The sequence below is a fragment of the Camarhynchus parvulus genome, chromosome 20 (assembly GCF_901933205.1).
Source record: "Camarhynchus parvulus chromosome 20, STF_HiC, whole genome shotgun sequence".
Lineage (NCBI taxonomy): Eukaryota > Metazoa > Chordata > Aves > Passeriformes > Thraupidae > Camarhynchus > Camarhynchus parvulus.
Genome location: NC_044590.1, coordinates 4469323 through 4493952, shown reverse-complemented (window position 1 = coordinate 4493952; position 24630 = coordinate 4469323). Strand labels below are relative to the sequence as shown.

The following is a 24630-nucleotide window of genomic DNA, read 5'->3' as shown; positions in this document are numbered from 1 at the left end:
TATGACTTATGGCAAATCAATTCACTGCATTTGACTGTGACATTGGTGCTGCCAGGGGTTTGATTGGGGATTGATGGGGTTGTTTGCCAGAAAGCTGGGAGATGCCATGGGTGCCACGGCTGTCCAGGGCCCAGGCTGGAAATTCGGGTTCTGGGGCATGCTGAGAGCTCAGCCCATCCTGGCCCACCCTGCCATGCCTTTCCTGCTCTCCCCACAGCCCAGGAATCCCCCCCTGGGTTTGTGCTGAGGCTGATGCCATCTCTCTGTGCTGAGCTGGCATTTTCACAGCTCTGCCAAACTTTGGGGTTTGTTTTGCACCCTCCCCCTTTTCCTCAGAGTCCATTTGGATGTCTGAAAATGGAGATGTTGGAAACTGAATTTATGCTGCAAGGAGAAGCAGTAGAGATAAGGGGGGAGGGTGTGTGTGAGGGGGGGAGCTCTAAAGGAGCTTTTTTAATTTTTTAAGGCTTTTTTGCTGATGGCAAGTGGTAAGCATGTTTAATTTATGTATTCTGAGATCCTCCAATGTTCTGTTTTTCTCCTGACTGATGCCTTGGCTGCAATGACAGCTTACACTGAGCTGCTGTGCACGAGCCTTATTTACCCTCCACAGACCCCTCCCTGAGACTGACAGTGAATTATTCTGCACCTTGAACTGCTCCTCCTCGGTTAATGCAATGCAAATTTGACTCCTTTGTTAAAAAGTTGGTTTTTGTTTTTTTTTTCCCCAAATGTGCAGATTGTTTTTTTCAATGAAAAGGGACTGGAGGCTTTTTTGAGATGGTAAAAATAAGGCATCTTACTAAATTTTTAGTGAACTCTACTTTGCACCTGCCTTGCTGTTCCCTGACTGTGCTGGGGTGGTGCCTGTGTTAGGTGAGAGCTAAAGGATGGCGATTCCTTTCTCCCTCCTCTTGCTGCTGGAGGAGTGATGGGTTTTGCCCATTTTTTGAGAGCTACACTCTGCATTCCCAGTCACTGCTCCCCTTTCCCATCACGTTTGTGAAAACTCATCTGCCTGCTTGTCTCCAAAATCCTTCCTGGGGTGGCCAAAACCGGATCCGAGCAAAGACCCAGGTATAAAATCGGGGAGGAATTAGGGGATGCTCATTCCATGTGTCCACGAGCACGTGTGTGTGTTCAGGAGAAACTTTTACCACCAGGGAAGTTCCTGCCAAGGCTGTTTTGCTGGTCCCAGGCAGCTCTTCCTGACAGAGCACAGCCCTGCTTCCATCCCAGCTGGGGAACTACTTGGGCAAAATCATCACTAAATGAGGTTTTTAGCAGCCTGTGGTATGGAAGGCATCCAGGATTGTGGTTTTCCAAGGTAACAGCTGAGGGAAAGGGGAAAAAACAAAAAAAGAAAAAAGAAAAAAAAGAAAAGTAAGGCTGAGCTTTTGTTAAGTAATTAAAGAATTCCGCGTTGCTGGAAAGCCTCAGGGCTGTGCTTCTGTGGCTGATCAGAGTCTTTGTTTGCACAGGGCTGGTAAACAATTTGCAGTTCTTGGCAATAACCTGAATTATGTCCTACCATTAAAAAAAAAAGAAGAAGTTGAAAACGCTGTGTTTATATGGGTTTATATCATTATTTCAGGGCAGGGAGAGGAATGAGGGAGGGACTTTGGGTGGGGTGCCATTCGCTGAGCTCTGTGTGGAGATGTCCTCACTTCTCTAGCTCCATCCATGGGATGCTTTTGGGTAAATAATAAAGTTCAGCAAGAGCAGAGAGCCCAGGATTGCTCAGCACAGGAATTCCTTCCCTCAGAATAGGTTTAGCCACTGCTTTAGGCAGGGGCTCAGTGCACAAAGCATTAATGTGCTCCCTGTGTACCCTGGCTGTGCTCCCAGCCAGGAGATTTGCATGTGGAATCCCTGCTGCTGGGGCCTCTACACCCACATCCCTCATTAGGCAATGCCCCATGTTTCTGCTCTATAGGAGAAGTGAATAAATGCAGCTGCAATGCACAGGAGAGAATTTTGTCATGGTTTTGCTGTTTGTTTAAGTGAGGAGGAAGTTTGCTCCCTGGGTTCTCCAGCTACACTTGGTTGGGAAATTACACAAATAAAAGCAAGATGCAATTTCCCATCTGGGGTGAGCTGCCAAGAGAACACCTTCACTGGCACCTGGGGAGGGCTGGAGGTCAGGGGGGCACAGCCCTGCTCCCATCTCTGCTGGCAGGGCCAGGCTCACCCACACCCTGTGCTCAGCCTGGCTCTGGGGTAGGGTCAGGGGAAATGGGAAAACTGCAATAAAGCCAAGGAGCACATGTAAAATATCCCTGTCTTGCCCAAGCCTCTGAGGGTGAGGTTTGCAGGGGAGGACAGGGGAGCACATCCCCCTGAGCTGGAGGTGCCTGTTGGTGCTCCAGCCCTCTGGCCCGTGTCCCTGTAGCCCACTGTGCTGTCCCCACCAGAGCCTGGCCTGCCTGCCATGGAGATTCTGCCTCAGGGCGGGCAGCAGGACCCTCACTGCATCCCCTTCTGCCCTGAAAACACATCGAGAAACCTCCTTGGAGCCCTCCCAGGAGGAGATGCTATTAGGAGAGTGTAATTTTTAAACACTGTTGACTCTGCCCAGCCTTGGGTCAAGCGGAGTTTGATAGTGTGGGAAAGGACACGTTTTCTGTGGCCTCTGGGAAGCCACAGGAGATATTTTTTTATTATCCACAGCCACTGAGACTGGGAAAAAAGCTTCTAGGAGAGGCACCCTTCCTCGTCGTGCTGCGGGAAAGATCATCTGAATTAACATGAGCTCCTTGGCTATTAAATGGAAATTTTAAATGGGGAGAAAATTCTGCAGTGACTGCTAAATTGTGTGTCAGCAGAAAGGGGAAAAAGCAACGTGTGTCATTGCTATTATCATCTGGAAATCCATCTTCCCTCCTCGCCACGAGGGTGGATAATCCCCGACACGACGCCTGCATCGCTGACGCCTGCAGCGGCACATTCCTGCTCTGGGAGGATTTTGCTCTGCATATCTTATCCCCCACCTGGAATGCATGGTCTGAGGTGATCAGAAACGCTGAACACGCTGCTCCTAGGGGCTGGGTTGTGCCACTGGTGGCAGCAAAGTGGCCTCTGCAGCCCAAGGAACGGAGGGATTATCGGAATTCCCAGTCTCTGCTGCTGTGTCCCTGCGTGCTCTGTGCCTGGCTGAGGGCTGGACCTGCTCACAGGGACAAGGGGTGTTCTCAAAGCAGGAAAATTGTGCCAAGCCCAGCCAGGGTGAGGGCAAAATGGCCAGTGTGTGTGCCCAGGGCTGCAGGAACACATCTTCAAAAGGAGGAAAAAAATCTGTGCTGCTTCTTTATTGCCTGTGGAAAAGCAAGGAGATCAGGCCAGGGCATGATGAATTTTACACCACCTGCACTTTTTTAACCCCTTGGCTGCATGGGGTGTGATCAGGTGTTTTGCTGTGGTGGGTTTAGATGTGAAATGAGGGTGGGGAAGGGGTCTCTGCTCCTGAGGTGGGGCTGCATCTCCTGCAGCTTCTCCTTTGGGAGGGGACTTGGGGCTGTTGGTGGCACAGCCCAGCTCCAGCCCTCTGCCCTGTAGGGTTTGTCATGGTCATTACCCAGGTGGCGTGGGGTGGACGGGCTCCTGCTGGTGGGAATTTAAGGCAGGACATCACAAATGAGTGCTAATGCAGAGTTTGTCAGCTTGGGGATCAGCCAGGGCCTGGCACAAGTCTGCTCTCCAGCAGATGTCCCAGGGGGCTGAAGGAGGTGGTGGCTGTGATCTTGGTCACAGCTTTGGTTTTCCAAGCCAGGCTTTGGTGCTTTCGTGGTGAGAGTGTGCTCTGCGTGCCAGGTACCTCTCAATGGGAGGTTTTGGTGCTGCTCTGCGTGCCAGGTACCTCTCAATGGGAGGTTTTGGTGCTGCTCTGTGCGCCATGGCTTTGCATTGCTGCCCCCACAACCAGCCATGGGCTGTGGGAGAGGAACTGGGCTGGGTTTGTTTGCCCTTGAGGAGTCAAGACATGGGAATGAAGAGAGTGGTGGAGAGCCAGACCTTGTGTGTGCACATCTTTGCATATGGCGTGGAAGAAATCCAGACCAACTCCCTCCTTGAGATAAAGAACCTCATTAATAAATTAATAAATGTCCCCCTCCAGGTCCCCATTCCACTTTGCCTGGCAAGTAGAGGAGCATGGGGAGGAGAAAAGCACAGGGGGATGTGATCCAGGGTGAAAAAAACCAAGCTAATGATGTAGACATTTCTGCAGAGGTTAAAAATGAAGCAATAAAACCTTTACACAAACTTCCCAATGCTTCAGCAGGCACAGGCCGTAGCTCCAAGTGGGGAATAAATAGGGGAAGGCACAGGCAGGCAGAGGGAGGCTGATGGAGCCATCACTCCTCAGTGGCAGCCTGAGAATTGTGTCCCCATGGTGTCCCACAGCCACTGAGGGGCAGGAGGGGAGAAGTGGAGGCTGGGGTGCCCTGGTGCCTCCTGATGGGTTTGGGTGATCCTGTGGGGAGCAGAAGGGATGAAAGATGAGCTGAATTTGCCGGGTCTCTGGGGCTCACAGCCTGGCCAGCAGGGTGGGTTTATGTTCCCTGGCAAGGGCAGATTAAAGCCTGTGTGTGTGTGTGGGATGGAGAACTTGCTGAGCACCTTTCAGAGGGTCTGTGAGAGGTGAAATCTCTGCTCCTGGAGCCTCTACACCCACCCACATCCGGGTGCAGGAGGGACCTGGGGGATCATTCAGCCCTGCCTTGGGCTTGGCTGTGCCTGCAAGGAGGGTGCTGTGGCTCAGAGCTAAAGCACAGTTAAACCCAGTTAAACCCAGTTAAAGCCCAGCTTTTCACTGGTGCCCAGCAGCTCTGCTGGGTGGCTCCCCCACAGTGGTGCTGCCCTCAGGGCAGGGGGAACAGGGAGCAGCTCCTGGGAGGACAGGGACAATGCCACCTCCCATCTCCCTGGGCTCTCATGCTGTTTGCACTGACAACAGGCTTTTCTTAGTCGCTGATGAGCGGTGCTAAAGGCACAGCTAATTCATCATGGGTTTTCAAAAGCAGAAATTTGCTGCTGGGAGTGCCCTTGGACTTCCCAGCCTCCCTCCTCCCATCCTGCTGGACTGATGGCGACCCTGCAGCCCCAGACATTGTGCTACAGCAGCACGAGGCTGCCTGCAGAAGGGAGAAGGTGCAAAAAGGCTGTTTGTCCGCATGAGCTTCAGTTTAGAGCCAGGGGGTGTCTGTGGTCCCGGGGAAAGCTCCTCCTGGCAATGCAGCCAGGAGCTCTGGGTCATCCTGCCCTCCCTGTACTGGGGCTCCTGACTGGGAGCCACATCCAGCACTGACCCTTTGCTTTACAAATGAGTGTGGAAAGGGAATGTGAGCGTGCTGCAGCTTCCCAGGCAGCCATTCTGCAGCCTCTGCAGGTGAACTCACTGTCTCCTTAGTTTAAGGCCTCGGTAAAGAACTAATTATTTGGACCTAAGCTTAAATCTGTATCCACAAAGATGGATTTGTGACTCTTGCCAGCTTCCCCTAGAGGATTGCAACCTCATTTTGTTCCTGGTGAACTTCTGCTGAGGTGTAAAATAACAACAATCTTGAGAGCTAAAATCGCTGAAGGATGGATTAAATTATAATGCAATCAGTCCAAAAGACCCTCTGTCTGCAAGGAGCAGCACTGGGCTGTCCCAGAGCAGGCAGCCTGGCAGGATTACCCACCCCACTCACTTTGCTTGCACCAGGAACCTGCATTTCCTGGGCATTTTCTGTTCTCATCTGTGAATGCTCCTCGGGGGCCTTGGCATCCCCCTGCCCAGGGCAGGGCTCTGAGAAGAGCTCTGCGAACCCAGGACAGAAAAGGACAGATGGCAATGAATATTTTGAGGTCTGCAGCATATTCCTGGGGAAGGATTGCTTCTGACCTGCCATCTCTGCACAGACTTTAAATCACAACTTGAGCAGCAAGCCCAGTCTGGGGTCTGTTAATTTGTGTTTGGAGAGGATTTAGCATAGCAGGGCTCCAACCCCCACTGAGATTTCCGAGAATAAGCTCCTGTAAATAACCAGGATGGAGCCCATGGGATGATTTTCAGACATTTGAAGCACCCAGGGCCATGGTCCTGCACAGCTCAGGGAGCAGCTGGGGAAGCAGGAGCTGCCTGGCTGGGGCTGGCCCTGCTGGTCCTGCCCTGATCCCATCCCAGGGGTGGCATGCTGCTCCTCCAGCTGCCCTGGGCCACCTTGTCTCGCTGGCAGGAGGGGCAGGGCTCGTTTTGGGACTGCAGGCACCTGGTGGGATGCAGGGCAGTGACCCCACAGCACACAGGGCACCCCACAAGGGCCAGTGCAATAGGTGTGGAGCTGGCTGCAAGGCCCCTTGGAGGCTTTATCCCTCTTCAGGGCAGATTTAAGATTTCCTTTCCTGCCTGGACAAAGCCAACAGAAGATGCAGGGGCTTTAATTATCCTTCTGTCTTTGTCCAATTTAGTTTCTCTTTGCCAACGAGTTCAAGTGTTGCTGTGGAGCAGGGGGAAGCAGGGGAGGGGATGCAGGCAGAGCACAGCTGCTATTGCTTAAAAACCCTGCTAAAAAGGCATCTCCTTTGTGGAGATAACCCAGCACTGCCCTCTGCTCCATGCTCAGCCTGCTGGAGCCTCTGTGGCGTTGGGCTGTGCTCATTAGGATGCTTTGAGAAAAGAGGTCCTTGAGGACCCTGCCCTGATACTCCCCTGCTCGGGGAGGCTCAGCCTGGACTTGACCCTTTGCCTGCTCACCTGAGCTGTTCTTAGGCAATGAAATGTGGAGTTTCTCTTAAAAGAAGCCCTCTTCTTCTTGGGCTGAAGTCTCTAGATTGACTGCAATCTCCCCCTAGAAGGAGGGAGCCCAAATGATGGGGACAGAGCTTCCATTTGCAGGGGGGTAGCACAGCCAGGGAATTCTCAGTGACTGGACATTAATTCATTAATTCCAATTTGGCTGAAGCCTCACTTGTTGTTTCTCTGATAAGTCACAATGAAATATTTTGTTTATTTTCTGTAAGTTTGTTTGTTTTTAGGGTTATTTTGTGTTACCTATTTTATTTTTTTTGGGGGGGAGAAGAGGTTGCTGTGCTGAAATAGATTTCTTTGTAAAATGTCAACTTAAGCAGTTCCACCCCTCCACCCCCCTGCACATGCAGTTGCCTCAGTGCCACCAGGGTCCTCCTGCAGCTGCAGAAGTGTAAGAACAAATGGGAGAGACAAGCATGAACAGAAGCAGAACAAATGGAAAAGCAAGATGCTCAGTGAAAAATTTAGAGAAGCATTTTAAGCAAGGAAAAGGTTGTTCCTTTTCTGTTTGTTACACACCTTGGAAGTGAGGCACTGCCTGCCTGCAGGGGCTGGCACCTGCAGCAAAGCCCTGCTCTCCATTTGCATGTTCCCTTGCATTAAGGCAGGGAAGATGATGAAATGCTTTTCATCAGAGGCACTTAAATAGCAGGATTCTCTGCACAAACACGCTTTCCTGCCCTGGTGTGCTCAGGAGTGTGTCTCAGGCAGGGCTTGGGGGCTGTGCACAGCACGGGGCTGTGGGGGCATCCTGCACTGGGGCAGGAGGTAATGAGAATTTCTTGTCAGACTTGTCCCAGGTCCCCTGGGCCAGCATGGCCGTGGCACTGCAGCAATGTTTGGTTGTTCTGGGATGGATATTTGCTCTTGGCTTCCTGCCTTTTACAAGAGCACAAATGTAATGTCAAAAGAAACCACTTTGGTAATGTACTTAGAAGTTAAATATTTTATACAGTACTGTAGTGATGTGATGTATTGCCTTCCTGACATTGCTTTTTGCCTGAGGTCTGGAATTTGGGGTCATCTGTGGGGCTGCATTCCTATAACCTCTCCTCTGTGGTACCTTGTGGGCCTTTTTCACAGGGTGCTGAATTCCTTTCTGTCCGCACAAAATGCTAAAAAAGCAGCTCAACCCCAGTTTGTGGTAAATTGTGAATTCTGATTACCCCATGGTTATTGTTGGAACCCTCAGGATCGATAGCTCTGTACTAAAGCAAGGCACTCCCTCCTTCTCGAGGCACAAGGTGAGGGAAGATTTGTGCTGATAAATGTGTGTCAGTCTGAGCTGGCTGCCTGCACTCAGCTGGGGAGCAGCACGGGCCAGGGAGCCCTCACACCAATGTGAGTATCTGCATGTCTGATTCGCACTCCCTCCCAATCAATATGGTTTTCACACACCAGGATTAGCTGGGTTGCCCTTTATACCCTGAGGTTACTCAAACTACTTTATAAAGTAATGAGTTTGGCTATAGATAGCACAGGTTAATGGCATGGTTGTTATGTACTCAGTTACAAAGTAGCCTCAGGTATCATAAATCTGCTTTATGAAGATTGGGAGTATTGACAGAGACCCGATTCTGACTTATTCCTTCTGCAGCCTGCCAGGGATTTTTGACAATCCACTTTTAGCAGCTTCCAGCACAGGCAGAGAGAGACTTTATCTCTCTGAGGAAAGCTTCTGGGTGAACACCAACTTGTTTTTTATTTGCCAACATTTGTGTGTGCTTGGAGGGTAAAACAGAGCCAGGATAAGCACAAGCCAGAGGGGCTGAGCTAATTCTCCAAACCAAGGTGGGTTTGAACTCTTCTGAATGACACTGGCTGGACAAACCCAGCCCAGCTGTCTGTCTGTCCTTCCCATCTCACCCCCAGCCAATCCTTGTGCCCAGCTGTCCAGCTCGGTTTAGCAGCTGCTGAGCACCAAATGATGATTCTTCTGCATTTTTATTGCCAGGTCTAATGACAGATTTTTAAAGGTGCCAGTGCCAGGCCAGCACCAGCCCCAGGGAAATCCGTGGCACTTGATCCTGCTCACCAAGGCAAACCAAGAGCTGCTTACACAGAGATTTAATGACTAAAATTATGGCTCAAATGGCAGCTGCTGCTCTAAATGCACTCCTTGTAGGGTCAGTGTGTGGTTTGGGGTTCATGGCCCTGCACACAGTGGGAGCCTGGCCCCAGGCTGTGAATTCCCAATTAGCTGGGGAGAGACCATTTTCCTTTGGCTACAGGTGGAAATGACCCTTCTAAAGCCACTGATCACTCATTAATTAAGGCAAAAACCTTGAAGCAAAGTTTCCCTTCCAACCCTGTTACTGAGTGCAGCTCACCAAGGCCTCCAGGCATTTCAGCAAAGATCTGGGGTAATTTAGGTTAGGCTGGCTTTAAAACCACCTTTACAAGGAGGTGCATGAAAGGTGTTGATGGGGATGTCCCTCCTCCCCAGCCCTCTGATCTCCATGGACAAGGGGATGGACGAGGGCAGCAGCAGGGAGGGCAAACCTGCCAGCAAGCCCTGGCTTTTCACAAAACCCCAGGGGTAGTCAGGAGGATGTATTAAATTTGTAACTAAATTCTATTTCAAATTCTGGTGTATGACTTGGGAGAAAAACCTCAACCCAAGAGTCTATAATAATAACTGTAATAGTAATTGTTGTTATTTTTAATTTTGGTACAAAAGTCTCTGGATTTTGTGGAGGGCAGCTGTTTCCATCAGCTTAGGAAAACTATTCACATGGTCAAAGTTAAGCATGCAGCTCAATCATTTGAGGAACAAGACTTTCTGCAGGCAGATAAGAGCCTAATAACACGATGATGAGAGCCCAGCCTTCCACTGATAGCAGAAACTAATATTTGTGATGCAACAGTCTTGCATTATTCAGTGGTTAAAGATAATTCTAAGAAACAGAACAGCTTGAGAATTAGCAAAACTAGCAATAAAATATTCTTAGCTGACTCCGGGGGGAAGTAAATTGCCGTGTACAGGATTTGCATTCATCTTAATGTTCATTAAAAATGAGACAGCACTGCCTTCCACACACTTGGCCAGAACAGCTCCACAGATCCCTGGAGCGTGACCTGCTGGCCTCACTCAGCCCTGGGCCCTGCTGAGGCCTCCCTAACTCATGGCATGTGTGGGTTGGTGTTGGGGTGAGTGATGGAGCCCCAGGTGCCCCCTGGACACGTCCCCAGGGTGCCGTGAGCGATGGCTGCCAGCACTAATTGCTAATTGTGCCCAGCACTAATTGCTAATTGTGCCCAGCACCAGGGTGTTTGTCCCCTGTCCCAGGGGTGAAACCACCAGGGAAAAGCAGCTGCAGAAAAGCAGGAATGTTGGCCCTGGAGGAGATGTGCTGCTCACACAGCAATGCTGATGTGAAGGGTTTGCACACTCACAGCAGCATCTCCAGATGTGACTCTGCTCCTGCACTTGCAGAGAAAGTGGACAAATACAGCTGGGAGAAGCAAGGTCAGGTTTCCAGCAGGCCATCAGCTGGCCCAGGGTGCTCTGTCATTCCTCAAGACCTTTTTGGACCATTCCTGTTCCCTGGCAGTGAGCAGGTGGAGGGGCTGGATGCCCAGATGCAGCAGTCAGGGGTGATTGATTTGTTATCATAAAGACCTCTGAATGCGCTGGAATTGCGCTAAAGCACGAAGATCTGGGGCTGCAGGAGTGAAATCACCACCCAACTGATTTGCACCAAGAGCTCAGTGCAGCAGAAATGGGTCACTTTGGGACGTGTGAGGAACCTGCACCACCTCAGCCATAATCCAAACAACAACATGGCCCGGAGGGGAGCCACTCTCCAGCCTTTAATGGATGCAGATTTCTGCAGGAGCACCCAAGTTCTCCAAAAACCCCACTGATGTCTGTGCACCTGCAGCCAGACCACCCCTTGCTGGCTCTTGTGAGTATAAGAGCCACAAACAGTGACTGAGCTGGGGTGGACATGTGGGGAAAGGAAAACAAACAAACAAACAAACACACACAATAATGATAATAATAATGATGATAATAATAGTAATAATAAAAAGCAAGTGAGACTATTCAAAAGGGGGACTTTATTTTTATTACACTGGAGCCAGGCGTCAGTGCGCCAGTTCAGCTTTGATACACAATAAATCAGCAAACCTGTCACTCAGTTTGGAAACCAAGATTGCAGTGGCACTAAAAACACATTGAAAACATTTACTTTCTTCCCTTTTTTTTTTTTCCTCTTTTGTTTTTGGTACAAAAATGGTACAAACAACAATACAAAATATTTGTGCTGTTGGCGGTTACAAAAAAAGGTTTTTGAACTGGGTTAACGGACGCAAACTTTTGCTTTTGCTTCAGCGTGAATACAGCAGAACAGCAGAAGTCTTCCTTGAGAACAACCACAGTCATGCGGGCTGCTACACAGCTTCTCCATCAGAAAGGAAACATGCAAAATCATCATTAAAATTAAAATTTTAAAGAAAAAAAAAGGTGCTCCAATTATACATCTACATGTTGTTGTTGTTGTTGTTGTTTCCCCTATTAGGTTTGTAGCTTCAAGCACTAACTACATTATGTACACTGTGTGTGAACAGTTGTATGTGGGGTTGGTGTGGACTGGAAAGAACTTTTATTTTCCCCATGAAACCGAGTACATTTGCGTGGGAGACACCTACGTTGTCTGGCTGCTCTTTTCAACACTTGCATTCATCGTGACACAGCATTTCCCCCCCTCCCCCAGTATTTTTTTTTCACACTTAAAATAAAGAGCTCCAAAAGACATCACAAATAAAAGTTCTGTATTTTACCTTTAATATTATTTTTTTTTTTTTAGATTAAACAAAGTTGCAATCTTGGCATCTTGTGTGGTACAGACGCTGCACTGACCATTACTGTTCTTCAATGCCTGAGCGTCCACCCTACGTGAAGCAGTTACAGCCACCTCTGAATCCCCACTTCTGAAGGCTGGATTTGGACCTGACTGTCCCTAAAAATCCACGGGAGCAAACTCCCCATCACCATTGTACAACTGCCAACGGCATTGCCTGGTCCAACAAAAAAGGGGGAAAAATGGAAAACACAAAACCAGAAGCAAACGATGACTAGAACGTGGCACACCTAGAACAGACTTGCCTGTTTACTGTCATTAATGACCTGCTGAATCTCCTCCTTGCCTTGCAAAGCATTTCTGTGACTGACGCTGCTCCCAGTTTAGGCCATGTAACAGACCACCAGGGCCAGGGGTGGCAGTGGGTACAGCAGTGACACTGGACCTGCACACCCCTGGCTTGGGAATGTGCAATCCTCATCCTTAGGAGGTGGGGAGGCCACCACGTGTCCGGCCCCAGTGCCCTGGAACTCACTGTCCCCATCCCTTGGACAGCAAGGAGAGCTGTGGTGGTGTCCCCTGGCAGTGCTGTGGGGTGGCAGGCTGGGACAGTGGTGTTTTAGGGACAGGATACCCTCCACCTGCCTGAAAGGAAGTCCTTCCCCACTGCCTTGAAGGGCACAAAGAGTGGGGTTCACTTATTCAAATAGTTTAATGTTTTAGTTTAGATTAGTCAGGGAACAGGGACTCTGGTGTCAACGCATTAACCCCTCCTGTGGCCTCTCAGAATAAACAGCAACTGCAGGCTCAGCCAAAGGGTTCTTTGTCTCAGCACAGCTCCTTGTAAGTCACCATCACCTCCAGCTGCAACTGGTTGTCACTGCGTCACATCCATGAGGACCAGAGGGGGACAGAGTGATGGCAAAGTCACCTTGTCAATGGGACCCCGTGGATTAATGTAAATTTTCTTAGCTGGGTTACAAACCACCAGTAACATTAGCAAGCAAAAAGGTTTGTAAAAAGTGTTCTGCTTTCATTGCTGGATGTGCCCCTTGCTTACCTTCTATGGGTCCCACTGTGAGAAAAGTGGCCTGAGGCTGCTGCTGCTTGTAGGGCTGTAAATCTCAGAGAGGGAGTATACAGGGAGGAGAAAGGGAAAGAGGAAAAGAAGGAAGAGGTCCTGCAGAGGGAGACTGAACAGAACTGGGTCAAAACACAATAATGTGGTTGGTTTGATTTATAGGCTTGTGGTATTGGAATGGCTGGATTGCAAATGCTGCAGAAAAAAGTATCTGCTGATTTTAAAAAAAGTCACCAATGGAACCAGGTTGGTTTATTTTTAATCACTCGTTTGACTTAGGTTGCATAAACTCTTGAAAACCTGAAATGTTTAGACAAGTTGAAGTCAGACAACATCCCCTTCATGGCTAAGCGTCTCCTTTCACTGCTGGGGAGAGTGTGCACTGCTGATGGCCTGGAGCTGCCATCCCACATCCCTGGCAGCCCTTCCCTACCTGAAACCCCTCATCCCAGCCAAAGCCACAGCAGATGTTAAACACCAAGCGCTCTGGAGCAGGGACTGAGCTGTTCTCCCAGGTAATCAGTGCCAGGTGGATGGCAGGGCACAGCTCACAGCAGAGACCTGGCTTTGCAGGATCCACACGAGCATTCCGGGAGCTGGCAGGCAGTGGCACAACCCAAGGGATGGAGAACCATCGGCATCACCCGGCCCTCCAGCTGAGTCCTCCTCCCGTGTCGGTGACGAGGCTATGGCGACGGACACCAGCAGCAAGAAACACCAAGAGCATTTTTATTATTCACTGTGCCTGTGCCCAGGCAGCTTCTGCAGAGGTGCAAAGCCCTGGCGGTGAAATATTCCAGCCTGTGGCTTTTCCAAAAGACACAGGGAAGAATCAAGAGTGCCATGGGTAAGGGAGAGAGGCTGCAGGGCCATGCAGCCTCTGTGCCAGGGAACAGGGGCTGTGAGGTTTGCCAAGAGGAGGGGGACGGCACACAGCAGAAGCAAACCAAGACTTTCATGGTGGTCACACAAGATGACTGAGTTCACAACGATGGAATGGGAATCTGGAAGAGTGTCAGGTGCTGCCAGCCCATGCCCGTGGTGTGACATCCTCACCTTGCTGCTGCCATTAGCGCCGTCCCTCTCCTCTGAGGTCCACACTATTGCCTCCTGGTCTCCTCCAGAACCTTGGGTGAGAGTGAGTTTGCTCTCTGAGCCATGAAAGACAAACTGACCCACTGACTGGCCGACCAAGACGAAAAGAAAGATCTCACCCTTGGTATTGGATAACATCCTGGTAACGCTGAAGTCCCCTTGGGCAGACTTTTACCATATTCCACTTCATACAAGACACATTTCAAATGCTCATTAATTTACAGAAATTGCATTTTATAGAAAATATGATACAATGAAATATAAAATGCACTAGGAGCATTTCAAAAATCTATAGAGACGATCTTGCAGCCCAATTTACCCTCTGAAAGGTGCCCACTCATCACCCCAAGCTCTCGTCCTCTCATTCTCGCTCTCATGTGCACGCGCTCGCTCCCCCGCCCCCCCCTTTAACTCTTAGCATTCAACTTGAGAATCAATAGAGATATCAAAAAGAGCGTGATTATCCCCTGGATAATCACCTTCCAATACTGTGCACATTCTTGGATTTAAAGGAAAATATATCTAAGCACTTTTACAAGTTTTAGCGAACCCACTGCAAAATCGTCTGCAGAATATAAAACACAGGTAATCCAAGATTTCATAGCACATTAATTAAGTGGCTCATAATCCATTAAATGTGGTTTATATTACACATCCATGCAGTCTAAATCATTTTACAAACATTAGACATAAACCCACTAGTCCAAATCAGTAAAGGAAAAATGTAATAAAAAAAGCTAATAACTATTTGTTATTGGTTAAACTGACCCTACATATAAACTAGGTAGTTTGCTACCATTTATAATACTGATGTTGAATTATGCCTGGATGCTGCGAAACCTCTTGCTTACTTGGCAATGCTTGAGCATATTAACCACAAGATACTTAACAGGCCCTCGTTGCACTTCTTCTCCAAAAAAACACATTTACTACAGATAGCAGCGCCTACCCATCGAATAGAAAGGACACACATTAGCTGAGTTACACCATGTTGTTGAGCTTTGGCTACTAATGCTCCAAGGCATTAATGTGGAACTAGACTAACTCCATACTTAGGGATGGGAGAAGTGTGGGTAACCTGTCCCTGTCCTTGGCACTGCCTCGGCCGGCCGAGCGGCGCCGCTGCACAAACCCTGCCTCAGCCCAGGAGAGCAGCACCAGTGCTGGGCATCCTCAGGGATGGGGGACACCACCACCACTTCCACCACCTCCACCTCACCCCGCTGGCGTGTCCGTGGGAGCCAAAACACGGCGATAGCAGAAAAACAAACAGATGGGCCTTTGGTCATGTCACCGTTTACTTCGGAGGGTTTAGGCAAGGGCTGTCGGAGATTTCTGTTGCAATAACCAAAGGCTTTATCAATGCTATAGTTCTATGCAGCTACATTGAGTGTGACCAGGGGCCAGCAGAGTCCTCTGGTCAGTATTTTGCATCTGATAACACTGAATTATATACAACATGATGACTAGTTCACCACCTGCTGAGGCTTAAAGATGGCTGTTAAGATTTCGACTCAAAACATCTCCCCCCCCCCCCACCCCCCCATCTTCTTCCACCCCAGAATGAGTCACCCCATTAAAAAAAACCCAACAAAACGAAACAAAACAAAAAAAGGCAAAAAAGAAACAATCTCCACAGTTCCTTTTTGTTAACTCCTTCCCAGCTAGAACTGGCTTAGGGTCACAGGGAGTGCTGCCCAGGATGGTTGTATGTTTGTTTTCATCACTCCTGAGATTGAAGGGAATCTGACACATGCACCAAAAGGCACTTTCAAATATATATATATATATATATATTTTAAAAACAGTGCTTCTGTTCTAAGAAATTCAAGTTAAGACAGAGTGCCTTTCACTCTCTTTAGTCATAAAGCAGGTAAACGAGCAATATCCCAGCTGACATTAAAAAAACCAAAAAAACCCAGAAAGAAACCTGCAGCAGAGACAAGTGTTCATGCGAGACAGCTCAATATTCTAGGAAAAAAAAAATACAACAGAAAAAAAGGAAAAAAAAAAAGAAACCTCCTATATCACCACTAAAAATAACAACACAGTCAGCAGGGGATATTAATTAAAAAAGCTGCCACATCTGTACAGTTCTTGCTCCTGCATCGGCTCTTTTCGTTAACGTCGTCTGCGGGTTTGTTGTTTTTTTTTTCGTTTGTTTCTTATAATTTTTTTCCTCCTTCTTTTTTTTTTTTTTTTTTTTTTTAATTTTGTAATAAGATGAGGTCAGTTTAATCTTCCTCTCCTCCCCCGTACATGTCTGCCAGTTTCTTGAAGCGGGGCCCCCAGTCGTTCAGGTAGTCGTAGTCCTGGTCCCCGGAGCTGGAGGAGTTGAGGGAGCTGACGGAGCCGGCGGTGGAGCCGCTGCCCTCGTAGTCAAAGACCAGCAGGGAGTCGTAGGGGGGGGCTGTGGGGTCGTTGTCTGCTGCACGCAGGCCCTGGGGGGGTGAACACATGGTGTTAATGCCCACCACGGGGTTTGAGGGCTGGGGGGATGTTTGGGATCCCCGCAGCAAAGCTAAAAGGGAAAAATGAATGTCCTGGGGCTTCCTGGGTGCACCTCCAGGTAGAGACCTCTCAGCTGCCCCCAGCAAAAATCCCAATGTCCCAGTGTCCCTAAAAAGAGTCATTATTTCCATTTGCTTGTTTCCAATGATCCATTTCTGGATCTGGAAAGCTTTCTGTCCTGGCCAGCGCACCCTTGCTGGGGTTGCCTGTTGAGATTTCCATCTTAGCTAATGAAACAAAAACCAGCACCCTTCCTCCCCCACCAATATATTAATTCTGGTGTATTTCATTCCTTTAGGAAAACAAAATATATAAAAAAAAATCACTCCTGGCAAAATTGTGCAATTAGGACAGACGTGGGGTGTGGAATCCTGGGCAGAGGGCTGGGGAGCATTGCTGCTCCTGTGCAGCGTGGGCAGCAGTGTAGGCAGGCCATGGAAATGGCCTCGGGATATGGAGAAGAAGAATTGCTTTGCTGCAGAGCCCAGCGTCGGGAAAAGCCTCATGGAATAGCCCTGCAATAAAGCAAATGTTCCACATTCCCACCTTCAGAGGCCCTGACCTCAGCGTGGGGAGATGGAACTGGTTTCAGCAGCAGGGGCGTGTGAGGAGAGTGAGTCTTGGATGTGTGTAAATGTGAGAGAAGGATGGGCAAAGGGACAAAGGAAGAAGGAATTTTAATGATGAAAATGAGAAAAGCACAGCAGGAAATGCATGTAATAATAGAATTAAATGGCTGTAACATTTATTTTTCTGGCTTAGGAAATGGATGGTGTGCTTTGTCTCGGAGGAAATAATGCATTGATTGGTTTGTAACCACTCAATCATTCAAAACTAAAAATGAGATAAGAAATACCAACTGGATAGATATTTGTACAGGCAGATAAAGGAGAAGTAATCTAACATAAAATAAAGAAACTCTCTCTGATCTGAGTCTCTCTGTGCTGCAAACTCTTTGAGGCTTTACACCAAACAGAGCTTAGGAGGAAGGCACAGACTGCTGAAATAATTACAAGTCCAGGAGCCAAAAATGGCTCATTCTGCCTGGGTTCTGAAAAGCATGGTGTTTGTGACACCCATAAGACAGATATCTTGGGCTTTTTGCTGGTTCAATACCTTCATTAGGCCAAGCCCTGCACCCTTTGCTCATACCAATCCTTTCCCTGGCTGGCATCAGATTTCTGGCCTGAGCAGTAGCACTGCTTGTCCCGTGCAATCAGGGAAACCTGACTTTAGCTGGCTGCTCAAGCTTTGAAGATGTGACAGAGGACCCCCTACAGAACATACCTCGTTAATAAAATCACCAATATCCCCTGGATGTGGGATTACTGGTCTTATGGGATACTGTGGCTCAGCACCAATAGGTCTTTCATCCACCCTTCTGACTCCAGGTGTCTTGTTCAGCACGTGATCCATGGTCTCTGGCTGCTGGAGCTGGCTTAAATCATAATCCTGTGACAAATGGGAAGGCACAGTGTGAAACCCAGAGCTTTTCCTTCAGATCACCTACTCGCTCCATGTGCAAACAAGTCAAGGCCTCTAATTCTGTTTCAGCTGAAGTTTGATGGCAAATCTTATCCCTGGGTATGTAGCACCTCCATTTGAATTACAGATGAACCTGACCTCCGAGGAGCTCATAAAATTGACTTCCTAAGAGTGTATCTTATAAGTTAAATTAAGTATTTAAATACTTTCTGAATATTTCACACAGTGTCTAAATATTTGGGATAAAACCCTGGCTTTTGTTTGTGTGTGCATAAGTGTACACATAACTTTTTCGATAAAATACACAATATAATGTAGAGACACAGAGTTGGTAGACATATTATTGCAATTACATTTCTACAGAAGTAAAAACATTAAAATGTGTATTGCATTTATGCACGTAGACCTTTCAAAGTAATTATGTTCTTTTTGCTTGTGAAAAATCCCAACAGAATAGGTTTCTATCACGAAATGAGAACCAGGTAATATTTCATTAAAAATGTATTCATGTAGGTAATGGTGTTTTGCTGCTTATCCTTTGCTGTTATTTTTAACGAATCCTTCCTAAAATATTTAAGCCTACTGTGTAGTTGCCTGAAACCAGACACTTCAGCTACTTGGAATGCTTAGAACAGTGCTTTGTTCTACCAGGAAAACTATCCTTGTGCTCAGATGGGGATGACTGAATCTCCAGGAGCAATATTTATAAATAACTTGACAGCAACAAGAAAAAAAAGAAATGTTAATTGCAAGGATTTTTCTGCGGAATAAGAACTTTTCAAGGTTTGGGTAAACTCCTGCCTCAGAATTTTCCATGGCAGCTCTCACTGGGCTCACCTGCTCACCACCAGGATAGGCTGCAGTGGTTTTGGGGGATCCCTAAGCACTGACCTGGAACCATGCAGTCCAATTCAACAAGAAAAAATAAAGCCATTACACAATGTACAGTCACATAATCTGCATGAACATCATATCTGAGAGTGTCCTGGGCTCTTTACTCCTGTTTGGTAGGAGTAAAAAAACCGGTGACTTCAACATGAGTGACCCAACTTTGCTATTTTAGCTGAGGAATTGGACAGGTAGCAGCAGAAAAGCACATCCCAGGGGTGCAGGCCAGGGAAGTTTTCATGCAGTATCAGCACTGGTGTCTGTAGGAAGAGCCACTGGAGGAAAGCTGACGTGTTCAGGCAGCCTGTGGCTCAGGGCTCTGTCACCCAGCACAGCTTTGCCACCGCGCACTGCGTCGTGAGAGAAAATCCCCAAATCTCTTTAGACATTTCTCACAAACCATGTCCAGAAATTAAAAGAAATTAAAGGCACATTAGAGATGATTAAGTAAATGCAGGGAAAGCCCACAGAAGATCAAGCAAGCCACAGGGGTGGGCGGGGCAGTAGCTGCTGGCTGGTTTTACAAAGATATCTGGTAAAACACACAATTTTAATGACTTAAATAACAGAAATATGGTTTGAACATGAGTGTCAGTGGAGTGATTTGTAGTCCTTCCCCAGGAAGCTGCCTAGGGGGTAGAAAAATCCCTGTGGCACTGGCCTCCTGGCATTGTCCTGCTTGCACAGGAGGGTGTCCCAGTAATATCCTGAATGTCCTGGACCTGCTGTCCCTCCACCACACCAGGGAAGCCAATAAAGCTGCCTGGTCATAAATAAAAGAACACAACCCTTTGCATGTATTTTACTGAAAATATTTTTTTGAGAGTACAGATTGCCCAGCAGCTCCTTGGCCACAGCTCAGGGGCTCTTCTCACCTGATCCTCCTCTCCACCTCCCTCTTCATCGTACTTGAGGATGTTGTCCCTGACGTCGTCCTCGGGGTCGATGAGCAGCTGCTTGGTGTGCCGCTCCTTCTCCCGCCGCTTCATCCACACCACGAAGAGCAGGACCATGGCTGCAACGGGGACAAGCTGGGTCAGCTGGGACCTCCTGCAGCACCAGGCCAGGCGCAGGGTGTCCCAACTCCTCACCTACCCCTGCCCACTGCAGAGAACCTCACTGGCTGCTGGCAGGAGGAATAAAATGTTAAGCTATTGTGTGGTCTAGTTTCTAAAGCAGAGATCAGTCAGAGCTGTAAATACTGTGACAGATTCCCACTACAAACATTTCTTTAAGATCCATCACTGATGCTGACTGAGCTGATATTAATCAGGAGTAAAACACACAATCAAAGGACAAGAAACCAGAAAGTGAGAAAACTGCAACTCTCTGAAAATATTTGATCTGAATCCTGAGTTTTCAGGATTAGATTTCCACCTTTATTTTATTCAGGGACATAAAGATGGAGGGAAGAGAGCTGCAGAGAAGGAAACAGGTGCAGATACCCAACATTTGTGCACAAGGGGCTGTTCCAGCAGCGTGGCACAGGTTCAGCCCATTCAGGTCATGAGCCCTGACTGTGACAGTCTCTGCTGTTTCCTGCAGTTGGCCAGGCAAGACTGATCTGGGGAGGATGCACAACACTGAGTCCTGTAATCCAATTTGGCCTCCCTCATATTCTTCTTTGGTCCATGAGGGAGGCTCTTTAGACTTCTGAGATCAGATTAGCCAGGACATTAGCACATGCATTTGTCCATCGACTTGGAAAGCAAATCTCAGATCATCTGAAATCCTTTCAGAGAGCAGGGCTAGCTTTGCAGAACGAGGGAGAGCAAATCTGGTAGCACACAGCCAAGCTCCTCAGGCATCAGCATTTGCATGCCAGGCTTGGCTAATCTCTCTCAGCACAGTAACAGCGAGAGATGAGCAGTTCTTGAATCATGAGAAATGTTTCCCTTCTAAAACAACTTTACCTCTGGGGAACACTGGCTCACTGCTCCACAACCTCACCCTTCAAAGGGACACCTGTGTCCCAGGAGCTGGCTGTGTGCTCCCTGTGAATTACTGCATGCAAGAATATCTGGGAACTCAAGTCTCCACTGACAAAAGGCAGCCAGATCTTGTCTTCTCCAGGAACGTGTTAATACGTTTGTTTTCATTCTCGTACTCAGTAGCTGCAAATAATGCCCTGAACAAAGTTCAGCCTGGGCAGCTGCTGCAGCCACAGCTCCCACTGCCTGCTCTCCCCTCCATTCTCCAAGCAAGCCCCACACTGAGCTGCAGTGGTGGCAATTTGCAGAAAGGAGCAATGGATGGACAGTGGAGGTGGGAGAAGTGTCCCAGGTTCATTTCACCTCAGTCAACCCTCAACTGTGCCAAACCAACGCAGCCAACCAAGCAAACTCAGGCAGGATGTGAGATCCCAAAGTTTTTGGTTTTTAGCTGAGACCAGACCCAGAGCACACGGATGGGCCATCCAACTTGCAGGAAGATGAGGTTATGAGGCTCCAAATTCTTCCTCCCAGCACCAAAGTGTTTATACCCAACAGGAATTCAGTGAAATGAGTGAAGAGGACTGGACAGCTAATTACTGCCATTGTGTGCCAACTGGCACATCCCTGCCTGCCAGCTAACAGAATTGTTTTCAAATAGTTCAGCATTTCTTTAATGCTTATCCCAGATCTATTCAAGAAAGAAAAAAAGAAAGGGAAAGAAAATGTAACTCTCATCTGTAATATAAAACCTCAGCTATTTAGCAGACTACTGAAGTCCTTTTTTCATTGTTCCTTTTCAAGTCTCTCACAACAAGATACCTGACTGGTCCACAAAGACAATATTATAATGGTTACTGGGGTTTATCTTTTTATTTCCTTTTTTTTTTTTTCAAATGATACTTTTTCATGCACTTGTGGAAAAAATGGTGCCATTAATGCCTTTACAGCTACCTTGGAAAAAAAACCACCTTCAAAGTGTCAATGGTGGATGTAGTGCACTCTCCTTCCTTTTATTCACTCTGCGGAATGGGAAGTGCTATTACTGCTGTTAGAACCATTTTTGCTCTGCATGTAGTTTTCCTTGAAATCTATTGTCTTCACCCTTCACAATTTTTTACTGCATTGCTCTTCTAAATGTGTTATTTGTGCAGCTAATACATCAGGTAGCAAGAAGAAGAAAAAAACCCCTTTGAGCAAAGGTAAAGGCATAAACTTCCTTCACAGGAGCAATCTTGGATCTGTCCTCTTGTTTCTTCTTCCTTTTAAAGTCATCCAACTTTGACCTGCTGACTCTAAAATGGACAAATAGCACAAGAAAATCCCTCTTCTGCCTTTTTCTAGGCTATTGTTTAGAGGTCATGATATGAAACAGATAGAAAGGAGGCAAAACACTGGAAGGATGTAACTGTAAAACTGCTCATTGCAAATTACATTTTTCATCACTGATACAGTGCTTTGCAGCTCTCCAAGATAAAAAAAAAGTCAATTAGAATTACAATGAATGTAAAAATAAGCTTTTGTAATAAAACCCGTAATTTAAAATGGGATAATGTATCTGAAAATGGAAAGAGGAATCTCTTAAATCAAATGTCCTTCAGCTGAAGTTAATTTCAGTCAATAGGATTTTCAACCGTTTTAAATTGTATTTTAGCACTGGATTTATACAAGAGCAGCAAAAAGAAGACCTGTGTTTAATCATCTCTGGGTGAGCCCAAACTTTGAGCCCAGGGGCAGCAGCAAACCTGCACAGCAGAAGGAGGTGAGGCTGATGAACACCTTCATCTTCATCGGGTGTGCGACCACGGTGCCCCAACAACCACCCTGGCTGAAGGGAGCAGCCAAAGCTGGGAATGGGGGCAGGAACTGGGCACTGTGGCTGGGCACAGGGAGGGATGTTCCATCAGCTCAGCTGGGCTGGGAGAGGAGCAGGATCCGCACAAACACCCAGCTCCTTCCTCACCCTCCATGCCGATCAGGCAGATCAATTACACACAATACATTCCAAGTGCCAGCCCAGGATGTGGAGGGAAGTCCAGGGTGACCCATTCTCCTAATGTACCATGTCATGTCCCCATGAGGTGACACTTGGAGCATACGTTGCTCTGTCTGTGCTCTGTTAAAACACGCTGAGGGTAAATATTAAATGTGATTTAGCACCATAACTCCCATTAACTTTAATGAGAGTCCCACGGATTCATCCTGTGTTTCTTGATTAATATTTACCTCATTGTTCATTTCGGTGCTTGTTTCTATCTGTTCCTACTGTGCCAACTCCTGCTTGAAGTTAAAATGATATAATTTTTACTTTTTAGATGTGCACACATGGTTATTGGTAATGCCTATGGCAGCTTGGGACGCTTGGGCAAAAGGGATAGCTTTGCCTCAAGGAAAGGGGTGGCCAGTCCTTCTCTGTGATGTATCCCCAGTCCTCCATAATTTCTGACAAACTAGGAATTCTTCCTCTAAAAGCACTAATAATCTCCCTAATCCGAGGTCATTTTAAAAGCAATGGGAATAACTACCATTCTTTTCCTTGGAACAACCAGAAAAACTCAAGTTATGCACTGGCTCTGCAAGGGACTAGCCCAACTCTCATAACCAGGCTATCTGGTACTGAAAACCAGTATATCCACAGCCAGCCAGACATGAGAGCTGTGGGAGAATCTGACAGAGAAATTTGGAAGAAGCCTTCAATCTTTTCCTGCAAAATGTGGATGATCCTATCACGCTCACTACTTACAAGTTGTTGTCAGGTGTAATAATGTTTGCAAAGCTACTGGAAGTCTTAGAAAGACAGGTCTGACACAGGCAGAGCTCATTTTGCTGATGCTGCAGTGAAGGAGGTTTGAATGCAGATGTGAACCACCTCCCCAGCCCAAGCTCAGGGACCTGCCCTCTGCATGGAGCTTGAAAAACACAAGATACAGGAAAGAGCAACAGGGAAATATGAAGGAGGGTAGATTTAGAGCAGATTTTGGGAAGAAATTCTTTACTATGGGGGTGTGGCATAGGTTGCCCAGAGAAGCTGTGGCTGTCCCATCCCTGAAGTGTCCACAGCCAGGTTGGACGGGGCTTGGAGCAGCCTGGGATAGTGGAAGGTGTCCCTGCCTGTGACAGGAGGGTTGGAATGAGATGAACTTTAAGGTCCCTTCCAACCCACAGCAGTCTGTGTTTTCAGGCCAGGTGCTGTGGTACTCACTGAGCAGGATGATGATGCAGATCAGGATGGCAATGATGGCCCCCGTGCCCAGCCCCGCGGCGGCCACGGCCCCGATGGTGGTGCAGTCGCCGTTCTCGTCACACGGGCACACCTTCACCTTGATGACAGAGGTGTTGTACAAGGGGGGGTTTCCTGAGTCTGTCACGATGATGGGCACATCGTACACTCCTGCTTCCAGGTACATGATCCGCAAACTGAGCTGGGCATAGTCCCCTGGAGACCAAGACAGACAGACAGACAGATGACAGGCACTGGTAGAGCCTTGCAGCCACACTTGTGCAGGCTCCTCTGCCAGAGCCCTCTTCTGAGCCCTGCAGAAGAGGTTAGCAACAGCACACCTGGGCAGGACAGCTTCAGACCTCTGCCCCAACAGTCTGGCCAACAAGCAGCCTGTGCTTTGCCAAGTTCTGTGTGCTCTCTGCTGCACTCAAGTACCTGCATGCCATTTGCAAATCCACTTGCATGTGTTCAAAATGGCATCAAACACAAATAGGCACACATGGATAATGCCTCCTGAGGCTGGGCTGCCCCTGGCCACTTGTGCAGGTTCTGTACTCACTCACCCTTTCCCCTGAGGATTTTGGGAACTCACTGATGACAGGCATAGCCAGGTAATCCTGTTGTGACTGAGCCCTGAGCTGTGAGGGCACGAGCTGCTGCCCCTGGTCTAGCATCCTGTGCTAGACTTCAATGAGAGGGACCAGCATTGAAGCCAAAACCAGCACACAACTCCATGATATTTTCCATCCTCTGCTGAAACTGCCAATAAGCAGAGCAATTAGGGCCATTTGTGGTTGCACGCTGCAATATAAAAATCCTTC

General features: G+C 47.9%; 1 protein-coding gene across 4 annotated transcripts in view; it reads right to left on the bottom strand.

Annotated features, from left to right (window-relative positions):
- Positions 1 to 15318: 15318 nt before the first annotated feature.
- CDH4 (cadherin 4) overlaps positions 15319 to 24630 on the bottom strand; it is a 416711-nt gene continuing 407399 nt past the window's right edge. For 3 of the 4 annotated variants that reach the window (XM_030963159.1, XM_030963161.1, XM_030963160.1), the window contains exons 12-15: positions 23789 to 24022; positions 19531 to 19670; positions 17570 to 17734; positions 15319 to 16212 (exon numbers count right to left, since the gene is read on the bottom strand). In XM_030963159.1, coding sequence (XP_030819019.1) covers positions 16006 to 16212; positions 17570 to 17734; positions 19531 to 19670; positions 23789 to 24022 — 746 coding nt within the window. In that variant the 3' untranslated portion in view covers positions 15319 to 16005. The remainder of the gene's footprint in view (positions 16213 to 17569; positions 17735 to 19530; positions 19671 to 23788; positions 24023 to 24630) is intronic. The other variant, XM_030963158.1, reaches the window with a different exon arrangement.